Source organism: Mycothermus thermophilus (assembly GCF_041956435.1).
Source record: "Mycothermus thermophilus strain CBS 625.91 unplaced genomic scaffold VTJ04scaffold_1, whole genome shotgun sequence".
NCBI lineage: Eukaryota > Fungi > Ascomycota > Sordariomycetes > Sordariales > Chaetomiaceae > Mycothermus > Mycothermus thermophilus.
In genome coordinates, this window is record NW_027191427.1 from 794,560 (window position 1) to 812,670 (window position 18,111).

Consider the following 18,111-nt stretch of genomic DNA (forward strand, 5'->3'; position numbering starts at 1 on the left):
ATTGATGTTGGGTTGATAGAGTAAGGGAATCCTGTAGGGGAGTTGGTGAAGTTATATGTATCTGGACAGTCATGGAACCTGGGGCAGATTGTAACAGACTCATATCTTGGTCCTCTTTATTCCTTTTTCAACTGCTAGCTGGCTTTTGGGGTTAAAAGAACAGCAAGACCCGTTAACTACCCTAGGTGTTTAACAGCACACAATCCTCCGCTACCTCCCGAAAAAGGTAACATAATTCAAGCCTCTTTTAATACCTTTCAACATCACCACCTGTCTTTGCTAGCGACTCCACTCGGCCTTCCTTCATCTCGGGTAGGAACTTAAGTAGTTAAACCGCAGTGTCTCCTCCTTGATTTTGGTCGTTCTGCGCAGATTTCTTACGATCCCTGGTCCGCTTACAATCCCACACGCAGACTCCGAAGATGGCGAGGAATCCCAGCCCGGCTAGGCCGAGAAGGAGACCAAAGATGATTATAAGGTCGAACATGGTTGGGTATTGAGGATGCAGGTCGCTGGTAACGCGGTATCACTGTCGGTGGGGAGATTAGGAGGAGTATATGGTTTGCTATTGTCAGCGCAGTAAGTTGGTGTTGAGCCGCTATAAAAAGATGATGTCAGGCAGTTAGTAAGGTTAGGTATGTATACCCGAAGGAAGTGTGGAACTTGGAGCAGGCCGTAGGTAGCGAATTTATATCTCGGTCGTCTTTTTTCTTCGAAATGCAAGCTGGCTTTGGATACAATGACCAGCGGTGACTCGTATCGACACACAATCCCCTCCATTGTTTTTCCAAACAACCCAACAACACATAAACCAATCCCCCTTCCTTTAAACACCTCTCAACACCAACTCTTCCCTCACTGATGACTCCACTCAGGCTTCTTCTTCTCGGCAAAAGCCTTCATCCCAATCTTTTGATCCTGACTGCCAAACAGCGCATGGAACACGCGCCGCTCATATTCCACGCCATCCCGCAGCGCCAGATCCTGGCTCTTGTTCACCACCTCCTTGGCCGCCTGCACCGCCACCCGCGAGTACCCGGCAATCACCTCGGCCGTGTCCAGCGCCCCCTTGAGCAGCTCCTCGTAGTTCTCAAACGTCCTTGCCGCGACCCCCCACCGCTCCGCCTCCTCGCCGGTAAAGCTCTTCCCCGTCAGGATCAGCTCCATCGCCTTCGCCTTGCCCACCGCCCGCGTCAGCCTCTGGCTGCCGCCCGCGCCGGGGATCGTGCCGAGCTTGATCTCGGGCTGGCCAAAGTTGGCCGTCTTGGTGCAGTAGAGGATGTCGGCCATCAGGGCGAGCTCGCAGCCGCCGCCGAGGGCGTGGCCGGAGACGGCGGCAATGAGGGGTTTCTTGAGGGCGGTGGTGAGGAGGGACCAGGACTCGATAAAGTTGCCGCGGTAGGCGGCGCTGAAGGTCAATGGGGCCATCTCCTTGATGTCGGCACCCGCGGCGAAGGCGCGCTCGCTGCCGGTGAGGACGACGGCGGCGATGGAGTCGGAGCTCTGGAAGTCTTGCAGGGCGGCATTGAGCTCGGAGATGAGGGGTGTGCAGAGGGCGTTGAGGGCTTTGGGGCGGTTGAGGGTTACTAAGGGGAGGGGGTTAGTGGCGTTGGTTGCTGGAGGTGGGTTTAGTTATTTAGGTATTTTATATATATACCTTGGCCGACGCCGGGACGTGGCTCAGAGACTTGGATGTATTCATAGTTTGTGGGAGCCGAAGCCGAGAATGAGCGGGTGACGAGGCGGGGGAGGGGGTTGGGCTGGATGCGCGAGGCGACGGGCCGCAGGTTGCGGAGGGCGGTGAATCGGAGGGCGGCGGCGTTCATTTTGGATACGGACAGTGGTGTGCAGGTGGGAGTTGGAGTTGGCGAGTGTTGGAGTGGAAGAGGTGGACTTGAAGTGGAGGAGAGAGTAAAGACGGGAGTTGTCGTCGGTCTTAGCTGCAGGTTATCCTCGGTTTAAGCCCATGTGAGAGCTGCATGTTGCATCCACAGCTCCGGGTGCAAGGCACACTCCAGAACAGCTTGAATCCCGAGTAAAAAATTACTGTAAAAATGAGAGATGCTTCAGAGGGAATTCAGAAATATCGAGATCCAAAATATCGCCATTTCCGGCCTCAATTGCTGGAATTGTTCTCTGCCAGCGCTGTCCGGACTCGGTGTGTTTTGTTGCTTGCTCTTCCTGGAACGACGTCACTCTTCCCCGAACTGCCGCTGCCAAGACCTGAAACCGAACCCTGGAGCCCGCTCTGGAACGGACAGCGGACGGGAGGAGACCCACCTGATTCCACCCCCATGCCAAGCCAGGAACAGACCCACTTGCCTCTTTCCGGTCCACTTCCAAGGCTGTGCCACAGAAATTTCAAGCCCCTAAAGTCCGCTGAAGCACCCAAGCACCTCATTGCGTGGCTCACTGGAGGCTGAGACCCAAGACATTCGAAGCGACATTGACACGACGAAAGTGAAAGTGTCCAACTCAAACCAGCCAACCAGTCCGCCCATCCATCCACCATCCATCCTCGAACTCTCCCCCGTCATCCCTCAGCGCCTTGTTCTCCTGGAACAGCCTGGTCACTTCTGCCATCCACGAGGCAGCCCAACTTGTGACTTTGCCCCCCCTGACCATCCGCATCCGAACAATCCGCGCCCATCTTCCTTCTCATCTCAGTCCAGCGACATAGCGAAGCGCACCCTCAACTCAACACCACAACCAACCACCATGGACGTCCCAGATGAGCCTCAAACGCCCTTTGGCGTCGCCGCTGCCCACACAAGCCGGCTGCAGAGGGTATGAATCATTGCGCGACAAGCAAAAGACAATGCGCCAGACATCCAGACAAAGTATGCTAACATCTCTTCCCTCGCCAGCAATACCAAGCCCTCCTCGACAAGTCCACCCCCTACGTCCTCTACCGCTGGATCGGCACCGGCGTCGGCCTGATCATCTTCTTCCTGCGCATTTTTATCGCCCAGGGCTGGTATATCGGTATGTCCTTTTTGCTGCCCTTCGTCCGCCCCTCCTTAGTCGTCCCAACTGCCCACTAACTAGCTCCCCACCCCAGTCGCATACGCCCTCGGCATCTACCTCCTCAACCTCTTCCTTGCCTTCCTCCAGCCCAAGTTCGACCCGTCCAACGATGCGCTCGACAACGATATGGAGGACGGCTCCATCGGCACTCTCCCCACCAAGCAGGACGACGAGTTCCGCCCCTTCATCCGCCGCCTGCCTGAGTTCAAGTTCTGGCATGCCGCTTCCCGGGCCATTGTCATCTCGTTTGTCTGCTCGTGGTTTGAGATTTTCAACGTGCCTGTCTTCTGGCCCGTGCTGGTCATGTACTGGTTTATGCTCTTCATCCTGACGAGTGAGTAATCCCCGTTTTCTTGGCACTTCGCAACTCTAGAACAGTATGCTGATGGATCGTGTCTCTGCTACAGTGAGGAAGCAAATCCAGCACATGATCAAGTACCGCTACGTGCCCTTCACCGTCGGCAAGGCCCGCTACACCAAGAGCTAAGAGCCGCCGCCCACACGTACAACCACGAAACAAGACGTCACTCTTTACGGGAGCGGGGTGTTTGCGAATTGCTTTTCTGGCTGACTGGCGAGGCTGGTTTCAAATCAAGATCAACGACAGACAGGATGGGTACGGGTGAAATAGACTGGGGGGTTCGGAAATGTATGTGTTTTATGAAACGTGCATGGCTCGGGGTTCAACTCACGACGATGACGGACCGGATGGGAGGGGGTTTCTGGAAAGGGATGTGAAACTTACAAAGCGCGCGCGGAAAACGGGTTGTCTCGATGTACGTCCTTGTATTAATCCCCCGGAGGCCGTTTGTGTGGTGGTTCTCGAATCTAGGAACGACCCACGCGGCTGGGGGGACGTAATATTTAGCTTCGCCTTATGTTCGAATTTTGGGCTGTCTCGTCCATGAGGTGGCAGGCTTCTGGTCGACCAGACGGGATGGAAATCTTAGTCTTCCTGACAAACGCATCTTGATGCAGGTTTAACTTGACTCCTGAGCTGGACAGAGGTAAGTATCTTAGGACTTGGGGACAGCGAACCACCCTCGATTGTTTCGTTTTTCGAGTCAACCAGGGCTCTATTTTCCCTTTCCACATTTTCCCCTCTTGTTTTTGACCTTCAAGACGTTTATTTGTGTGCCATTGTCCCTATTGCCTATTGTCGCAGCTTGTTGACGTCAACAATAGGAGAGAATGAGAGACCAACAATAGCACACCCATCCCTAACCCCAGGACCCGAAGTCTTGGCACCGCCAACACCCGAGCTGCGCGACGAGCCGCGCCTCGTCTTTCCTCTTAAGCTCACTTAAACTTTTTGAAATCAACAAACTCTCCGACTTCTCCCCTTCCATCTCCCAACCCCCAAAATCCCGCCATATCCGACACAATGTCGTCCTCACAGTCGCGAAACGGCGAGCGCATGATCCATCAGGATTACATTGCGAGGATACGCTACTCCAATGCCTTGCCTCCGCCCCCGATCCCCCCCAAACTCCTCGACATTCCCAACACCGGCCTCGCCAGCGGCCAGTACACCGCTCCCGGCTTCGCTTCTCGCCTGGCCCGCGAGCAGCCCCTGAACATTGAGGCCGATGCCGAGCTGGGCATGCCTCTGGACCTTGTGGGCATGCCTGGCGTCTTTGACGGCGACGAGAGCTGTAGGTCTAGTTGGACTCAATCCCTTTCCGCCTCCGACTGACAACCCTCTCCCCAGCCATCCAGGCGCCCGCCGTGGCCCCTCCCGTCCATCCCCATGACCGTCCACTTCTGCGCCCGCTCTCCACCCTCGGAAAGCCCAAGCTGGGCGAGACCGCCGTGTCCTTCCTCCGCCGTACCGAGTACATCTCATCGGTCCAGATCAAGCCCAAGCCCGTCGACCACAGCGTCTTCCTCAAGTCCACCGCCGCCAAGCGCCCCGAGAAGCGCAAGGCCTCTCCCGAGCCCGACAAGGGCACCCCCGACTGGATCCGCCGCCGCATCGAGCGCAGCTTCGAGATCGCCGCCGCCCAGCTGGCCGACCGCTCGCGGGTTAAGCACCCGTCGAAGCGCAACCTCAAGGTCGTCGACGCCTTCCCCGTCCTTCCCGACCTCGAAGCCTTCCCGGATTCCGGCGCCTACGTGACGGTCAAGTTCGCCACCAACCCCGTCACCGCGAGCGACCAGTACGACACGCGTCTGCTGTCGGGCATCTTCAAGCCCATCGAACGGACCGCGGCAGAGGAGCAAGCCTACGAAGCCGCGCGCGCGGCGTGGGAGCGCGACCCGACGTCAATGCCCAAGCCCTCGCAGATGATGAACTATGACTTCTTCCTGCCGATTGACGCAAAGACGGGCGAGAACTTCCGCGCCATGTTCGATGTCGACCGCCCCGACCGCGACGACAAGTCCCTCTACACCCACCGCAACGGCTTCTTCCGCTTCCCTCGCGTGCGCGCCTATGAGACCGCCCAGGAGAAGGAGATGGACCACGACAACAAGTACGACAACGAGGTGATCCTCGCGTTCCGCGACGACGAGTCGGGCGAGCCGCGCCATCGCAGCGACGATTCCGCGCAAAAGGCGGTCTACTACTACCCCGTCATGCAGCGGACCACCATCCGCAACCAGCGCACCAAGAACATTGCGCGCACCATCGGCATCCCGCTCCCGCCCGACGACGAGGAGGAGCATGTGGACGAGCTGCACGTCAAGGTCGGCGAGCCGAGCGAGGAGCTCAAGGCCGAGCTGTTGCGCTACAAGTTGCAGCCGGTGGGGGATTTGCCTGAGGATGAGTACGAAGAGGAGGAGGAGGAAGGTGGTCGTGAGCAACGCAGGCGTGGGAGGGAGGACGGTGATGAGGATGCTGAAGGCGAGGAGGAAGAGGAGGATCACCACCACTACAGGAGAAGGAGGAGTGATGACGAGGAGAGCGAGCGCGGTTATGCGGCTGCCAGCCCGGAGCCGAATGGGGGACGGAGTCAGCAGGAGGAGGAGGATGCTGAGGGGGAGGAGGATGAGTAGTGGGCGGGGGTATGAAGGGAAGAATCTCTCTCTGTGTGTAGAACTAATATTGCTGTTGTTTGTGGGTGGGAGATGGGAGTTCGCTCGGGACAGTAGGTACAGGACAGGACGTGACTGCATTTGGGGAGCATGGAGTTGGTTCAGTTGGCTGGTCATTTAGTATCAAAAATGATCACAGGGCTAGTTACCTAGCTAATAACTAGGACTCTGGGAGGGGGAGGGTATGGATCTGCGCATATAGGGAACAGGGAGTTGAAGGTTGATCGGGGACACAAATGCAAACCAGTTCATCTGACAATTTCCCTCGTCGTGTGTCTGCTGAATGCCATGGTGATGCCGAACCAGTTTGACATGCCAGGCTAATATTATTATGTGCGCTGTAGGTTTTTCATGCCCATCATCAACTACTCTCGCTGCCGCCATAAGAAATCAATACTAAACAACCCAACCTCAACGCCGCTTGTCCATAACCATAAACCATCCTCATGACGCCGCTCAAAGGGGGTATCAATAACCCAGTCGAGTCCGACTTATTCGCTTGTAGTAAAGAGCTCATCCAGACCGTCCCATAAACACTGAATTCAACGAGAGGGAATCAAACTCCAGGACTCCAGCCTCCAGGACTTGAGTCTCTAGAAGCCTTGAGATGTGATCCCCATCCCAGACACGCTTTGCTGCGCTTAAGCCGGGATGGATCGTGCCGGGATATAGATGCAGCATCAACCGACGAATCCGATATTCTCCCTGTTATCGTCGATTACGCGACCGTATCTGTTGTTTAGTTGCTGTTGTTAGCGAATATCTCGGGCTGGTTGATGCCCATGTTCCTCAGAAGGGAATGCTGGAGGGAAAGCAACAAAATGACAAGAAAGCGCCTGGGAATATGAACTTACTCCAACAGCAGCCGGAAGAACCACACCTCCATATCCTCCCTCCTCAATGCCTTGTTCGCCCACTCCCGTCCTTGGTTTGCCAACCTCTCGGCCACTTTGGGTCCGCCTAAGGGTGAGGAGGCCGGGTCTTTTGCTTTCTCTTCCTTGTTCGTCGAAGAAAAAGTATAAGGAAACCATTCCCTCTTCCCCCTCCGACCATCTGCTTTCTTCTTCTCCTTCTCATTCCTCTCCCCATCCCCACTTCCCCCTCCTCCTCCTCCTCCTCCTCCTCCTCCACTACCGCCACCCAAAGCAAAATACCTCACCACCTCCACCCACTCCCCTCCCGCCAAACTCATGGGAACAAAATGTACCCACGGCCGCAGCCACCCGTCGTCGTGCCACTCGCGAAACACGGCCCACTTGTACACGAGCGAGCGGCTGCGCAGGAGCGCGTAGAAGCGGCCCGAGAAGGCGTTGCCGTCCGCGTCAAGGACGTGCTTGTGCCGGTAGGCGGCGGATTGCGGGACGTATGGGGACAAGGGTAGAAGCGCGGATTGGGAGGAGCAGGCGGAGGGGGAGCATTGGCCGATGTGGGTGAAGGAAAGGTTGAAGATGTGTGAGAGGCGGGAGAGGGGGAGGGGTTGAGGGGTCCATTCTTCTTCTTTCACTTTTGTTGCTCCTGCTGGAGTTGAGGTGGTTTGGGAGGAGGAGGAGAGGGAAGAGGTGGCAGTTGAGGACCCAGAGCCCGGCGGACTCAAAATCAACACCTCCTCCGTCTTCGAGTTCAACCTCATCACCAACCTCTGCCGATGGTGCCTTCTCCACCCCTCCCCCTTCGCATACCCTCCGGTCGTCGACCCCCGCCAGTACAGACTATCCAGTTTCTCCTCCCACTCGCAATCCTCCTCCTCGTCGTACTCTACCATCCCCACCCAGTACCACGGCGAGGGGTACAGGATGTCGGCGTACGTCGAGACCTTGCTCTGCGAGAACACCGGCGCAAGATGCTTGACCACCGAATATGCATTCGGGCTTTGGAAGAAGCCGTGCCGCTCGCGTACGGACGGGGAGAGGCACACGTCCGACATGGCCGTCCAGTTTCTGACGAACCCGCCCAGCGGGCCGACAGCGTACGTCGCCACGTCGTCGTACCCGTCCACTTCCTCTTCCACGATCCGTGCCGGCGAAGACGGGGGACACGCCATCCTGGAATCCGGCCAAACATTCCGCCGCGACGCAGTGATGAACATGCTTGTCCTCCCCTCGACCACCTCTCCAAACCCCTCCTCAGCATCAACAGCCCGGGTAGTCCCAATCCCCAACAACCCCCCATCATCCTCCTTCTCACCGTCCGCCGGACGCGTAAACTCGTTCCTCACCCCCCCATTAGCAACCCTCCTCCCTGCCCTCCTCATCCTCTCCCTCCCCGTCCTCACCAACCCCTCCATCTCCTCCCCCAACACCACCACCCGCGGCTCATCCATCAAATTAAACCCCAACTCACAATCCGGCAACCACCGTACAAACCCCTGCATCATCTCCACGATCGCCTCTCGCATCCACTCCCTCCCCTCCTCCACCTCCGTCGCCTCCACCACCCGTCCATTCCTGATCATAATTCCCAAAATCTGGTTCTCCAGGTTACTACTAATCGCTTCCCGTGCCCTCTTGCGCACCGTCCCCGGCCGCAAGCCCCAAAACGGCGCGAGCAGGTCGTGGATGGTATCAAACTCGTCCACCAACACCACGCCCCTCTCTTTTGCAAAGGCGAACCACTTGTCGAAATGCGGCGGCGGAGGCAGGCCGTCATATCTGCGGCGGTATTCGCGGACCGCTTCTTCCAAAGTCTTCGACTGTCTCGCTACGAGGGCGTCAAACTCAGCTTCGGCCGAGACAATAAGCTGATGGATCGGATGGATGGCGGCATCCGGGAGCGGAGGGGGGAGGGTACCCCGGATGCCGGAGGGGAGGGTGACGATCGGTTGGTGGGGGTTGGTAGCTTGGATGTCGTTGAGATTGGGGGAGTCGGAAGAGGACGGGGTGGGTAAATCCAGCGGGAGGAGCTTGAAGCGACTGTTTCTGTGGTTGCGCCCGCGGGGACCGGGGTTGGTGATTTCGAATATGAGGAGGGTGGTGGCGATGATGAGGGCAAAGACTGCTAGGGAGCCCAGGGTCCGGAGGCAGGGGAGTATGGTTGAAATCACTCGTCGCATTTTGATGCTTGATCTGGATGTATATATGTACTCCGTCGGTACCTGGCAGTTGTTGGTTTATCTTGATGCTGGAGTCAAGGTTCTCAATTGGGCCCTGAGTCTCTCATGGTCGGGATACAAGGTGCGTATTCATGATTAGTAGGAAATACGAAGGATTGTGTAGAGTGTAGGGGACAGGTTCTAGGTTAGATGAACGGTGAGGGTGGTGAGGTTAAGGACTGAGGTCTTATTTACACTCCTGAACAGGGAGATTTGTTTGGTTTGAGAGTGACACGGTGACGGGCCAACCCTGCCATGACTCGAATACGTCAAAAGGTCTTCCATCATGTCTGACCTGCAACTTCCATGTATGTGGAACTGGGAATAACGCCGAGGAAGCAACAAGGTAATGACTTCAAGAGTTTGCATGTCACCGAGCCCTCCATGCAGACGCCAGATCACGTTTGACAACTGCGGCCATGGGTCCACAATGCCGGCCGATCTATTCACTCAAGGGGTATCATCAAACGCAGTTAAATCCCACGCCCGAACGGGCAAAACAGACTTTTGTGCTTTTTGGGTCTCTCCTCAAATCCGCTCGTCTCTCATTTAACTTTTGGTTTGTTTGTCTAGTAGAAGAAGCCAATGATCTTGCCAGCAACGTGCTTGCGACGGGCCTCCTCGTGGTCCATGATACCAGCCGAGGTGGTGAGGATGACATAGCCGAACTGACGGGCAGGCAGAAGCTTGACAACCCACTTCTCGAGCTCGGCGAGACGGACGTTGTAGCGGGGAGAGATGACACCGCACTTGTTCAGGCTACAGACAGTGTCAGTGACCAGCTTTCAATGTCTGGATGGGAAAAAGAAGTTACTGACCGGCCGTTGAGCTGGACAACGATCTTGCCGCTGCGGTGGTTGTCGACCTCCTCAAACTCGCCAATGTAGCCTAGACAGCAACTTGTCAGCAAAATGTTGCGCGAGATTAAACATTTGCCGATACAGGCAAGCCCCGGAAACGTGTAAGACCCTCGCATTGGTGTTTAATTTCTCGGCAACTTAAAGGGCGTCGATCGTGGAGCAGACGAGACCGAAGCCTAGTTATCATGCCGAAGTTTTTAGGGTGCTGAGGGTCTTGTGCGTTCCGCTGGAGCTGCCTGTGGTCGTCGTCATCGGAAAAAAGGGCGTGGCATACCGTGGCGCTGCATGACCTGCAGGAACTTGACGATGACCTTGGAGGAGGGGCGGATCAGGACCTGGCGCTTGCCGGCCTTCTCGGCGTTGTTGATGCTGTTCAGAGCATCGTGCAGGACGGAGGTGCGGACCATTTTGGCGGTGTTGTCGAGAGGGGGGAGATTCTCAAATCGTTACGTAGAAATGAGGTATCTGCCAGCGAAGACGAAATCGCGCCAATGTTAGCCTTCCGAGGCTCGATGAGCGTGGAGAGTGCCCTCATTGACGGTCGCAAGAGGGTTCTGCCTGCTCAGTTGCCGATGAGGAAGAGGGTATCACGGGTTGGTTGACCATTTGATTCAACCTGCCTGTGATGCCTCTCCTTGGCCTTCGCGAAAGGCATCTTCCTGTTGACGAGTCATTTTGGCGGTTGGGAGTTTACTACATACCTCGAGGGTGGTGGGTTGCCTGCTTGATGCCGGTGATGCTGATCAGGTCGAGTCGAGGAGGAGCTGGAAGTTGCAAAAGTTCACCACCAGAAAAATGGACTAGGAATTTCGAGGTGTGGTGGTCCGTGCACGGCAGTGGAAACTTGCCCTAACGACCTGAATTGGTTTTAGGCCTGTCCAAATCGGTACTAGTGCGTTTTCTGCCGTCGAATTGCAACCACCACACAAATCCAATTGGGTGGGGCGTCCAGGCCACACACAACCTGGAATTCCGTCCTTGAACTTCGCTCCCTCCAACCCACGAAGAAAAAAAAAGATCCCTCTTCCCCATCAACCAACTTCAACTCTTCGAGGATCGTAACCGACAGCTTACCGCAACACACAACGTCAAGATGGTAAGCCAGCCCATCCCATGCCCAATCCATCCATCATTCTTCGCCAACACCGACAATGTTTTCCTTGCTGGCAACAATATCTACAATTCCAAACCCAAAAGCAACCCCGCGCTAACACATAACTTTACACAGTCGGACGTAGAAGAGACCAACGCCCCCGGCGCCGAGGAGGTCGAGGTGTCGGCCGAGGCCACCAAGGGCCAGATGTCGGTGCTTGACGCGCTCAAGGGCGTGCTCAAGCTTTCCCTGATGCACGACGGCCTTGCCCGCGGCCTGCGCGAGGCTTCCAAGGCCCTCGACCGCCGCCAGGCTCACATGTGCGTCCTCAACGAGTCCTGCGAGGAGGAGGCCTACAAGAAGCTCGTCATCGCCCTCTGCTCGGAGCACAAGATTCCCCTCATCAAGGTCCCCGATGGCAAGCAGCTCGGCGAGTGGGCTGGCCTTTGTGAGTGATCCCGAAGAAACAGGACAAGACATGATATGGATGGGATGGTGCTAACCATGACACGTACAGGCGTCCTCGACCGTGAGGGCAACGCCCGCAAGGTTGTCAACTGCTCTTGTGTCGTGGTCAAGGACTGGGGTGAGGAGTCGCAGGAGCGCTCCATCCTCCTCAACTACTTCCAGCAGGAGGCGTAAAGGGGTCGTCGGCGTCCGCACATGCAACCACCAAAGCAGGCAAAGGGGTCTCTCGGCATTTCCGCCCTCCGGATTGGGATGGATGATGACGAGGAGATGGATGGGTAACAACACGACGGCTGGAGTTTCGGGCAGGGTTGTTCTTCTACGACGGCCGGCACGAAACGGCCTGATGATGACGATGACATGTTGCTCGGGTTGACTCGGGTTCATTTCGCTGGCTGGGAAAACGGACACACGGAAAACGGACGGCGGAATGGCAGTAGGAACCTCGCGGTGGCGCGGTTACCCCATCATTGCATAGCATGGAGGACTCGGCGAGACCAAAAATACAAAAAAGACACCCCGCCACACTGGGCGTCCGGTTGGCACCAATTCTCTTTTTCTTGTTCTCTGCATGCGTACTACTATTTGCGGCCCTCGACCATGATGATGTGATAGCCAAACTGTGTCTTGACCCTTTCATACACTGGTTGATTGACGGTGCTTGGAGCAAGGTTGAAGGCCACCTCCTCGAACTTGGGGTCCAAATTCCCCTTGGACTGCCACCCGAGAGAGCCTCCTGGAGGATGTGTGTGAGCATGTCCGTGACCATCTAAGCCTGTAGAGAAGAGAGAGAGAAACAGAGAAACTTACCAGCCTTTGCCTTATCCTCCGACATCTCCTTGGCCACCTTGTCGAAACTCTCACCGTTCTTGAGCCTCTGCATGGCCTCCTCGCTTTTGCTGAACTTTTCGCACTGTTATTGTTGAACAACACCACCGTCAGCCACATCAGCAAAAAATAGGTAACTACATACACACTTCTGAGAGTCCCAGATTAGTGTGGATGTGGACAGGTAGGTAGCCAGGTATGTATGGCAGCTTGCCTGACCTGAGTCAAGCACAAAAAGAAATACCAAGCAGATATGAAGTGAAGTAAGGAGTAGGTGTAGGCTGTAGGTGTTGGTGAGAGGGGATACTCCTGTATGTACATACCAAGATATGCCGAACATTAATGCTCTGCGCTCCCTTCAACTTGGTAGCCTTCCCACTGTCCTCGGCATTGTCGTTCTTGCCCTTCTTGCCCCCGGCCGCCTTGCCGCCCTTGTCGTCTTTCGAGTCCTTTTTGGAGGGTTGAGGTTTCTTGTCTTTGCCCATTGTGTTGTCGTCGTCGTCGAGTCGAGTGTTTTCTCCTTCTTTCTTTTTACCTTACTTAGGTGGTTGGGCCAGGGGTGTTTGGTGGTGGTGATCTCACGCTCAGGATTGACTTCGGTCTGAGGTGAGGTGAGAGCATTCACGTGGGGGATGAAAGGCAGTGTATTGCCCCTCTCTCATGGCCCTCAAATGATGAGTGGGTTAGGGTTGGGTGTGACGTTGGCTTCATAGCTTCGGCTCGTCTCTCACTTCAAAGAAACGCCAGATACTCCGTACAACCGACTGTTTACACTGAGTCATCTTCATCTCACACTCCATCAAGATATTGTGGAAAGCTCGGATTGATAATAAGTACTAGTACGTATAGCATCATGACATTTAAACAACAAAAACCCACACATCTCTATAGGTATCCGTTCCCATCCTCCCCCTAACACACTCAAGAACGGACGCCAAACGAACAACACAACAACCAAAAAAACAAGCAACTGTATCCCAGAAACCACGCTATGCTACCTACCAGACTATTAAGCAACGAAGAAAAAAGAAGAAACAAAATAAGAATAAAAAGAGGGCGGCATACCACTCAACCCTGGAATCATAATCATAGCATCACAAGTGTCCACCCCACCCAAAACAACTTGCATGCCCTCACGATCCTCCCCCCACCCCTTCTTACTTTACTTAATGCACCCCCCCATTCACCTTCCCCCCTTTCGTCGGGCTCGCGCGCCCGCTGCTCACGCTCACCGGCCCGTCGCCAATCAACTGGTCCATAAACTTGATGTAATCGTACTGGGCCTGGCCGCGGTCGCTCTGCAGGTCCGGCCCGTGGTGGGGCGGCATGATCTCGACCAGCTTTTCGATCACGTCGTCGGGCACGAGCGAGTGGCGCAGGTCCATCTCTGTCACGTAGGGCTTCCCGTCCGCCACCTCCCGGAAGCTCTGGAACACCTGCTCCGCCGTGTTCTGGTCCTCGGTTACGTCCACCATGAACCGGATGAACTGTTCGAACGTCACCCTGTCGCGCCCGCCCGAGGTTTCTACGAAGTAATCGTGCATTTCTTCTTCCGAAAAGATGAGCCCCAGCGAGGCCAGCGCCGCGCTAAACTCGATTTCCGACAAGCAGTTGGTGCCGTCGCGGTCGAAATGCCTAAACACGCTCTCAAACTCCTCGAGCTGGATGGGCGTCAGGTTGGTCATCTCGCGCGCGACGATCTGGTTCTCGAGGAAGGCGAGCTTCTTGGACACGGACGACTTGACGAGGGAGAGCTCGTAGCAGAGCTCATCGTACGTGTACGTGGTGAAGTCGTTCTCCTCGATGTTGGCTTCCTGGCACTTGGCGTCGACGGCCTCGATGGTCTTGAGATAGGCGTCGAGCGGAGGCAGGTTTTGGGACAGCTTGCGGACGTGGTGCAGCTGGTCTTCGGCGTCGCCTTCGAGACCGGAGATGGCGAGCTGGATGGTGTTGAGGGCCAGCGCGAAGTCGTTGGCTTTGTCGGCGAAGGATTTCCGGAGCGCGTTTTTGATGCTGTGCAGGGTTGGTTAGTGGTGTTTTTGTTGGGCGAACGGGGGATAATGGGTGGTTACGTACTCCCTGATGGTCTCGTTGATCAACTGTCCCCGGGCCATTTCGGCCTTGGTCAAGTTGGCCCATTCTTGGTCAAGCACCTCCAACTTGAGATGAGCCGGGGGTTCGTACGGCCTCAGCCGGTACGTGCCCAACTTCGTCTTGATGTTTCCCAACAACGTGGCCAGCTCGCTCCTCTCCGCTACCCACTCCCGCTTGAGCCCGCGCTTGTATTCGGCAAACTTGGCGGCCTGGGCTTTGGCATCAGCGTAGGTGCCCTCGAACGTCGCCTGGCGCCAGCTCTGCATCTGCTCGCGAATCGCCTTCAGCAGCGCCGCCATCCTGCGCTCATAGGCGCTCTGCATATCCCACGCCCCGCGCATGTTGTTGACGAACTTTTCGACGCGGCGACCCGCGTTCTCGACCTTCTCCATCTGCGAGAAGGCGTGGAACCAGTAGGCAATGTACGTCATCAGACTGCGCTCGTCGGGCTTGGCCACGTCGCACACGTCCTCGACGTCGAGGAGCTTGGGGATGCCAATCTCGCGGTGGGCAATGTCGAAGGCGAGCTGCATGTTGCCGCGGTGGTCCGACTTGTCGAGCTTGTCGTAGTCGATGAGATCGGGCCGGTGGATGTCGAGGAGCGCACAGAACGCCAGGCCGTCGTTCCAGCTGGTGCTGAAGTCGCGCACGTCAACCTCGTCGTAGCAGGCGGTTTTGCGTTGGCACCAGAGCAGCAGGCCCTCCTTGGCCGTCATGCCCTCTTCGTTGATGTCGTTGATTGTGAAGCGCAAAATCAGCGTCCATATCAGGCCGAGTATGATTTTTCGATTCCCGTCCACGACATCTTCGGCGCCTATGTTTGTCATTTGGATGCCGCGCGACTTGATGAAGTCGAGGGCGATGTTTGCGTTTTCGAAGCGCTGGACGCGCAGCTTGGGTTTGGCGGCATAGCGGCCTAGGGACTCGCCCGAGAGGCATTCGAGGAGGTGGATGAGGAGGACCTTGGGGTTGGAGAGAGCGCGTCAGGGGATCGATTCTCTGAGGATGCATCGTTTTTCGAGGCTCTTTCAAGGGGGGCAAATCAAGAACACGTACGCCATCAGAAAGGTCCTTCACCAGATCCTTAACCACCAGATTCCGGACCTCGAGCTTTGTGTTGAGCCATTTGGTAAAGGTCTTTTGCTGGACGGTGACCCATTGTTGTTGTTCGGCGTAGGCCATCTTGTTTGTGAGGGAGGAGGGAGCGGGGATCTCGATGAGGATGTGCAGTTTAGTGCTGTCGGCCGTGGTGGTGCTTGTGTTGGGGTCCTGGCACAGCTGCTGCCGCCATCGGCTTTTGGGGGGTCGTTTGCGGAAGAGGTGGTACTGTTTGGGCGGTCTGGTTGGCAGCGAGGATGACGATGTTGTTGTTCCCGTCACATTCTGGCGTCGCTGGAGCTTCCCTGCGTCTACTAGCTGCATCTTGACTTGACAACGGCCCGCCACGATCAGGCCCGAGTGCCCCGCCGGGTCCCCACTGTGCCAATATCCTGGATCCGAAAGGCGGCCTCTTGGCTGGACTGGCCCTGGCTGCCCTGGCTGCCCTGGATTTCTTGTTTGACTTTAATTGGACGGCACCTCCTGAACTCGGGTCGATTGCCGGATCCTCTGGGCCTGAATAAACAAGATGAAGGCAGCGATTGGGCTGAGAAGAGATGCCACAATATTGCAATTTTTGTCACTGTGGTCATGTTGGTTGGAATTCCAGCAACTCCCGTCCAGGGGCTCCATCTTGTTCATTAAGTATGTATCCTCTGCGAGCCCGAAGACCATCCGACTCTTTGTTCCTGTTGATCGTGTCTGGGTTTCAGACATGTCGAGTCCGTCGATCAGCCGGGTCATCACATTCTCATGCCGTGCTGGCTGGCCAATGGAGCACACTTTACATTCCTTGGACTCCTCAGATACTGTTTGACAGAATTAGCCTACATTGAAATCCAGGCGGCATCTGACTATTTCTATGACCCTCTGCTCCTTTCTTACGTCGGCTTTGGTAGACTTCCGGGAGCGCATGTTGGGTCAGCCATGGTTCCAGGTTGGGTCATTATCAATACCCTTGAGACTTTAAGGAGATGATAAGCCTTTTGGCTCTGGTGGGAGACAGGATGCTGAACCAGAACTTGTGAGAGGAATGCTTTGCCAAAAGCCCATACCCTTGGTAGTGTGTTGTTCATGCGGTGAGTGATGCGTTATCAGCACCACGTTGATGTGGACCCGGACGCAAGAAAAGGTCATTACCTGCATCCCGAGAGAAGCCAGATCTTCACTCACATTGATGACCCGGACCAGAGAGCACTTGACTCCTGGTGATGGCATTGGTAATCCTTTGATCCCCTGATTTCAGATGTTCGGATTAGGGATGCAGTCCCCCATTCACAGAGTGCCCAGCACTCATGTGTTCTTCCAGGCCAGATAGGCAGATCTGACATAGAAATGACCACCTCACGTGCATAGTGTCGGTGAGGTGTGTCCCCCTGCTCAAATGTCCAGATGGAACCTCTTCCATGTGTGCACTTCATCTGCTTTGACAACCTGGAATCCCCCAGAGATCCGGATTCAGGGGCAAAGAAAGTCCAGAACACACAAGTCACCTGAATGGATGCATGACATCCATGAATGACGAGTCACCTGCAACCTAGATGTAGGTAACCTTGCAGTCAAGTGTCTTGACCGCGCAACCCGGAATCCCGCGAAGCAGACCCACCCATGGCCGTGCTGGGCTCCGTCCGGGGTTCGTCCGGGTTCCGTGCCCAGACCAACGTCCCTCGGGGCCCAGCCCGATCCTGCCAGCTGGTGGGCCGGCCTCGTCCCAACTTCGGACGAGTTTGGCAGGGCGGTGAAGGTGGGGCCATCCGCGCTGTGCACGGCCCCACATACCCCGCGATTCTGCCGTCGCACTTTTCGGCCATTTCTACTTTGGGAATTGGAGCTCCGACTTCTCTCCATCTTTCTGCAACAACAACCGCGACTTCAACCTCACCATCGCGGAATCCATCGCCACAACCCACAACAACACCAGGTATGTGAATCATTTCGATATCCTCTATAGTCTTCAATTCCTTCAATCCCTTCAATCCCCCCTGTTTCTTTTTTTACAATCGCCGGTCGCGGAATTGATCCGCGACCGGCGATTCACCACCTGTGGTACCAACCTCCAAGTCCCGACCCGCGATCCACAGCCTGCGATCCATGACCTACAAGCCATGGCCTTTGATCTGTGACCTGTGACCCGCGGCCTGCGATTCACAATCATCAACAGAGGGGCAATCGGCAAAGGAGTCATCGGCAGAGGGTTGAGCGATGGGCAGAGAGGTTGGTCATCATCAGAGGGGACATCCATGACCGGTGGTCCTTGACTTGTGATCTGCAGTCGCCGGCGGAGAGGTCATCATCAGAGGGCCATTGGCAGAGAGGCCATGAGTACAGCGGCCGTCCAGGTCGGCCAAGAGGTTCAAAACTTCAAAGGCGGCATCTTTGCTGCTATGTTCTCCCCTTGGCCGAATCCGCAGCTCTCTTGCACATCCCGGATTTCTTTTTCATTTTCTGATTTTTTTTCTTTCATTCTTTTTTTTCACATCTGATCTATGTCATCTCATTTTGTGCGCTGCCTGAAGGTT

General features: G+C 55.8%; 10 protein-coding genes across 10 annotated transcripts; 4 read left to right on the plus strand and 6 right to left on the minus strand.

The window, feature by feature from the left end:
• Positions 1-855: 855 nt before the first annotated feature.
• Positions 856-1,826, minus strand: VTJ04DRAFT_279 (uncharacterized protein; the record flags this gene model as incomplete). Its single annotated transcript, XM_069360617.1, has 2 exons — positions 856-1,586; positions 1,658-1,826. The coding sequence occupies 2 exons, from the start codon at positions 1,824-1,826 to the stop codon at positions 856-858; spliced, it is 900 nt and encodes a 299-aa protein (XP_069222889.1).
• Positions 1,827-2,718: 892 nt separating this feature from the next.
• On the plus strand, positions 2,719-3,514 carry VTJ04DRAFT_280 (uncharacterized protein; the record flags this gene model as incomplete). The annotated part of the gene is made up of 4 exons (XM_069360629.1): positions 2,719-2,787; positions 2,868-2,985; positions 3,062-3,361; positions 3,435-3,514. The coding sequence occupies 4 exons, from the start codon at positions 2,719-2,721 to the stop codon at positions 3,512-3,514; spliced, it is 567 nt and encodes a 188-aa protein (XP_069222890.1).
• A 37-nt stretch (positions 3,515-3,551) lies between these two features.
• On the minus strand, positions 3,552-3,995 carry VTJ04DRAFT_281 (uncharacterized protein; the record flags this gene model as incomplete). Its single annotated transcript, XM_069360640.1, has 3 exons — positions 3,552-3,659; positions 3,720-3,874; positions 3,992-3,995. The coding sequence occupies 3 exons, from the start codon at positions 3,993-3,995 to the stop codon at positions 3,552-3,554; spliced, it is 267 nt and encodes an 88-aa protein (XP_069222891.1).
• Positions 3,996-4,411: 416 nt separating this feature from the next.
• Positions 4,412-6,024, plus strand: VTJ04DRAFT_282 (uncharacterized protein; the record flags this gene model as incomplete). The annotated part of the gene is made up of 2 exons (XM_069360651.1): positions 4,412-4,682; positions 4,739-6,024. 2 exons carry the CDS (start codon positions 4,412-4,414, stop codon positions 6,022-6,024), a joined length of 1,557 nt encoding a protein of 518 aa, XP_069222892.1.
• Positions 6,025-6,913: 889 nt separating this feature from the next.
• VTJ04DRAFT_283 (uncharacterized protein) lies at positions 6,914-9,112 on the minus strand (the record flags this gene model as incomplete). Its single annotated transcript, XM_069360662.1, has 1 exon — positions 6,914-9,112. The coding sequence occupies one exon, from the start codon at positions 9,110-9,112 to the stop codon at positions 6,914-6,916; it is 2,199 nt and encodes a 732-aa protein (XP_069222893.1).
• A 388-nt stretch (positions 9,113-9,500) lies between these two features.
• On the plus strand, positions 9,501-9,704 carry VTJ04DRAFT_284 (uncharacterized protein; the record flags this gene model as incomplete). Its single annotated transcript, XM_069360673.1, has 1 exon — positions 9,501-9,704. The coding sequence occupies one exon, from the start codon at positions 9,501-9,503 to the stop codon at positions 9,702-9,704; it is 204 nt and encodes a 67-aa protein (XP_069222894.1).
• A 16-nt stretch (positions 9,705-9,720) lies between these two features.
• Positions 9,721-10,418, minus strand: VTJ04DRAFT_285 (40S ribosomal protein uS8; the record flags this gene model as incomplete). The annotated part of the gene is made up of 3 exons (XM_069360684.1): positions 9,721-9,910; positions 9,970-10,039; positions 10,286-10,418. The coding sequence occupies 3 exons, from the start codon at positions 10,416-10,418 to the stop codon at positions 9,721-9,723; spliced, it is 393 nt and encodes a 130-aa protein (XP_069222895.1).
• A 686-nt stretch (positions 10,419-11,104) lies between these two features.
• Positions 11,105-11,746, plus strand: VTJ04DRAFT_286 (40S ribosomal protein eS12; the record flags this gene model as incomplete). The annotated part of the gene is made up of 3 exons (XM_069360695.1): positions 11,105-11,107; positions 11,240-11,552; positions 11,622-11,746. 3 exons carry the CDS (start codon positions 11,105-11,107, stop codon positions 11,744-11,746), a joined length of 441 nt encoding a protein of 146 aa, XP_069222896.1.
• Positions 11,747-12,153: 407 nt separating this feature from the next.
• On the minus strand, positions 12,154-12,885 carry VTJ04DRAFT_287 (uncharacterized protein; the record flags this gene model as incomplete). The annotated part of the gene is made up of 3 exons (XM_069360706.1): positions 12,154-12,308; positions 12,383-12,485; positions 12,724-12,885. 3 exons carry the CDS (start codon positions 12,883-12,885, stop codon positions 12,154-12,156), a joined length of 420 nt encoding a protein of 139 aa, XP_069222897.1.
• Positions 12,886-13,566: 681 nt separating this feature from the next.
• On the minus strand, positions 13,567-15,916 carry VTJ04DRAFT_288 (uncharacterized protein; the record flags this gene model as incomplete). The annotated part of the gene is made up of 3 exons (XM_069360717.1): positions 13,567-14,413; positions 14,477-15,456; positions 15,551-15,916. 3 exons carry the CDS (start codon positions 15,914-15,916, stop codon positions 13,567-13,569), a joined length of 2,193 nt encoding a protein of 730 aa, XP_069222898.1.
• Positions 15,917-18,111: the final 2,195 nt, after the last annotated feature.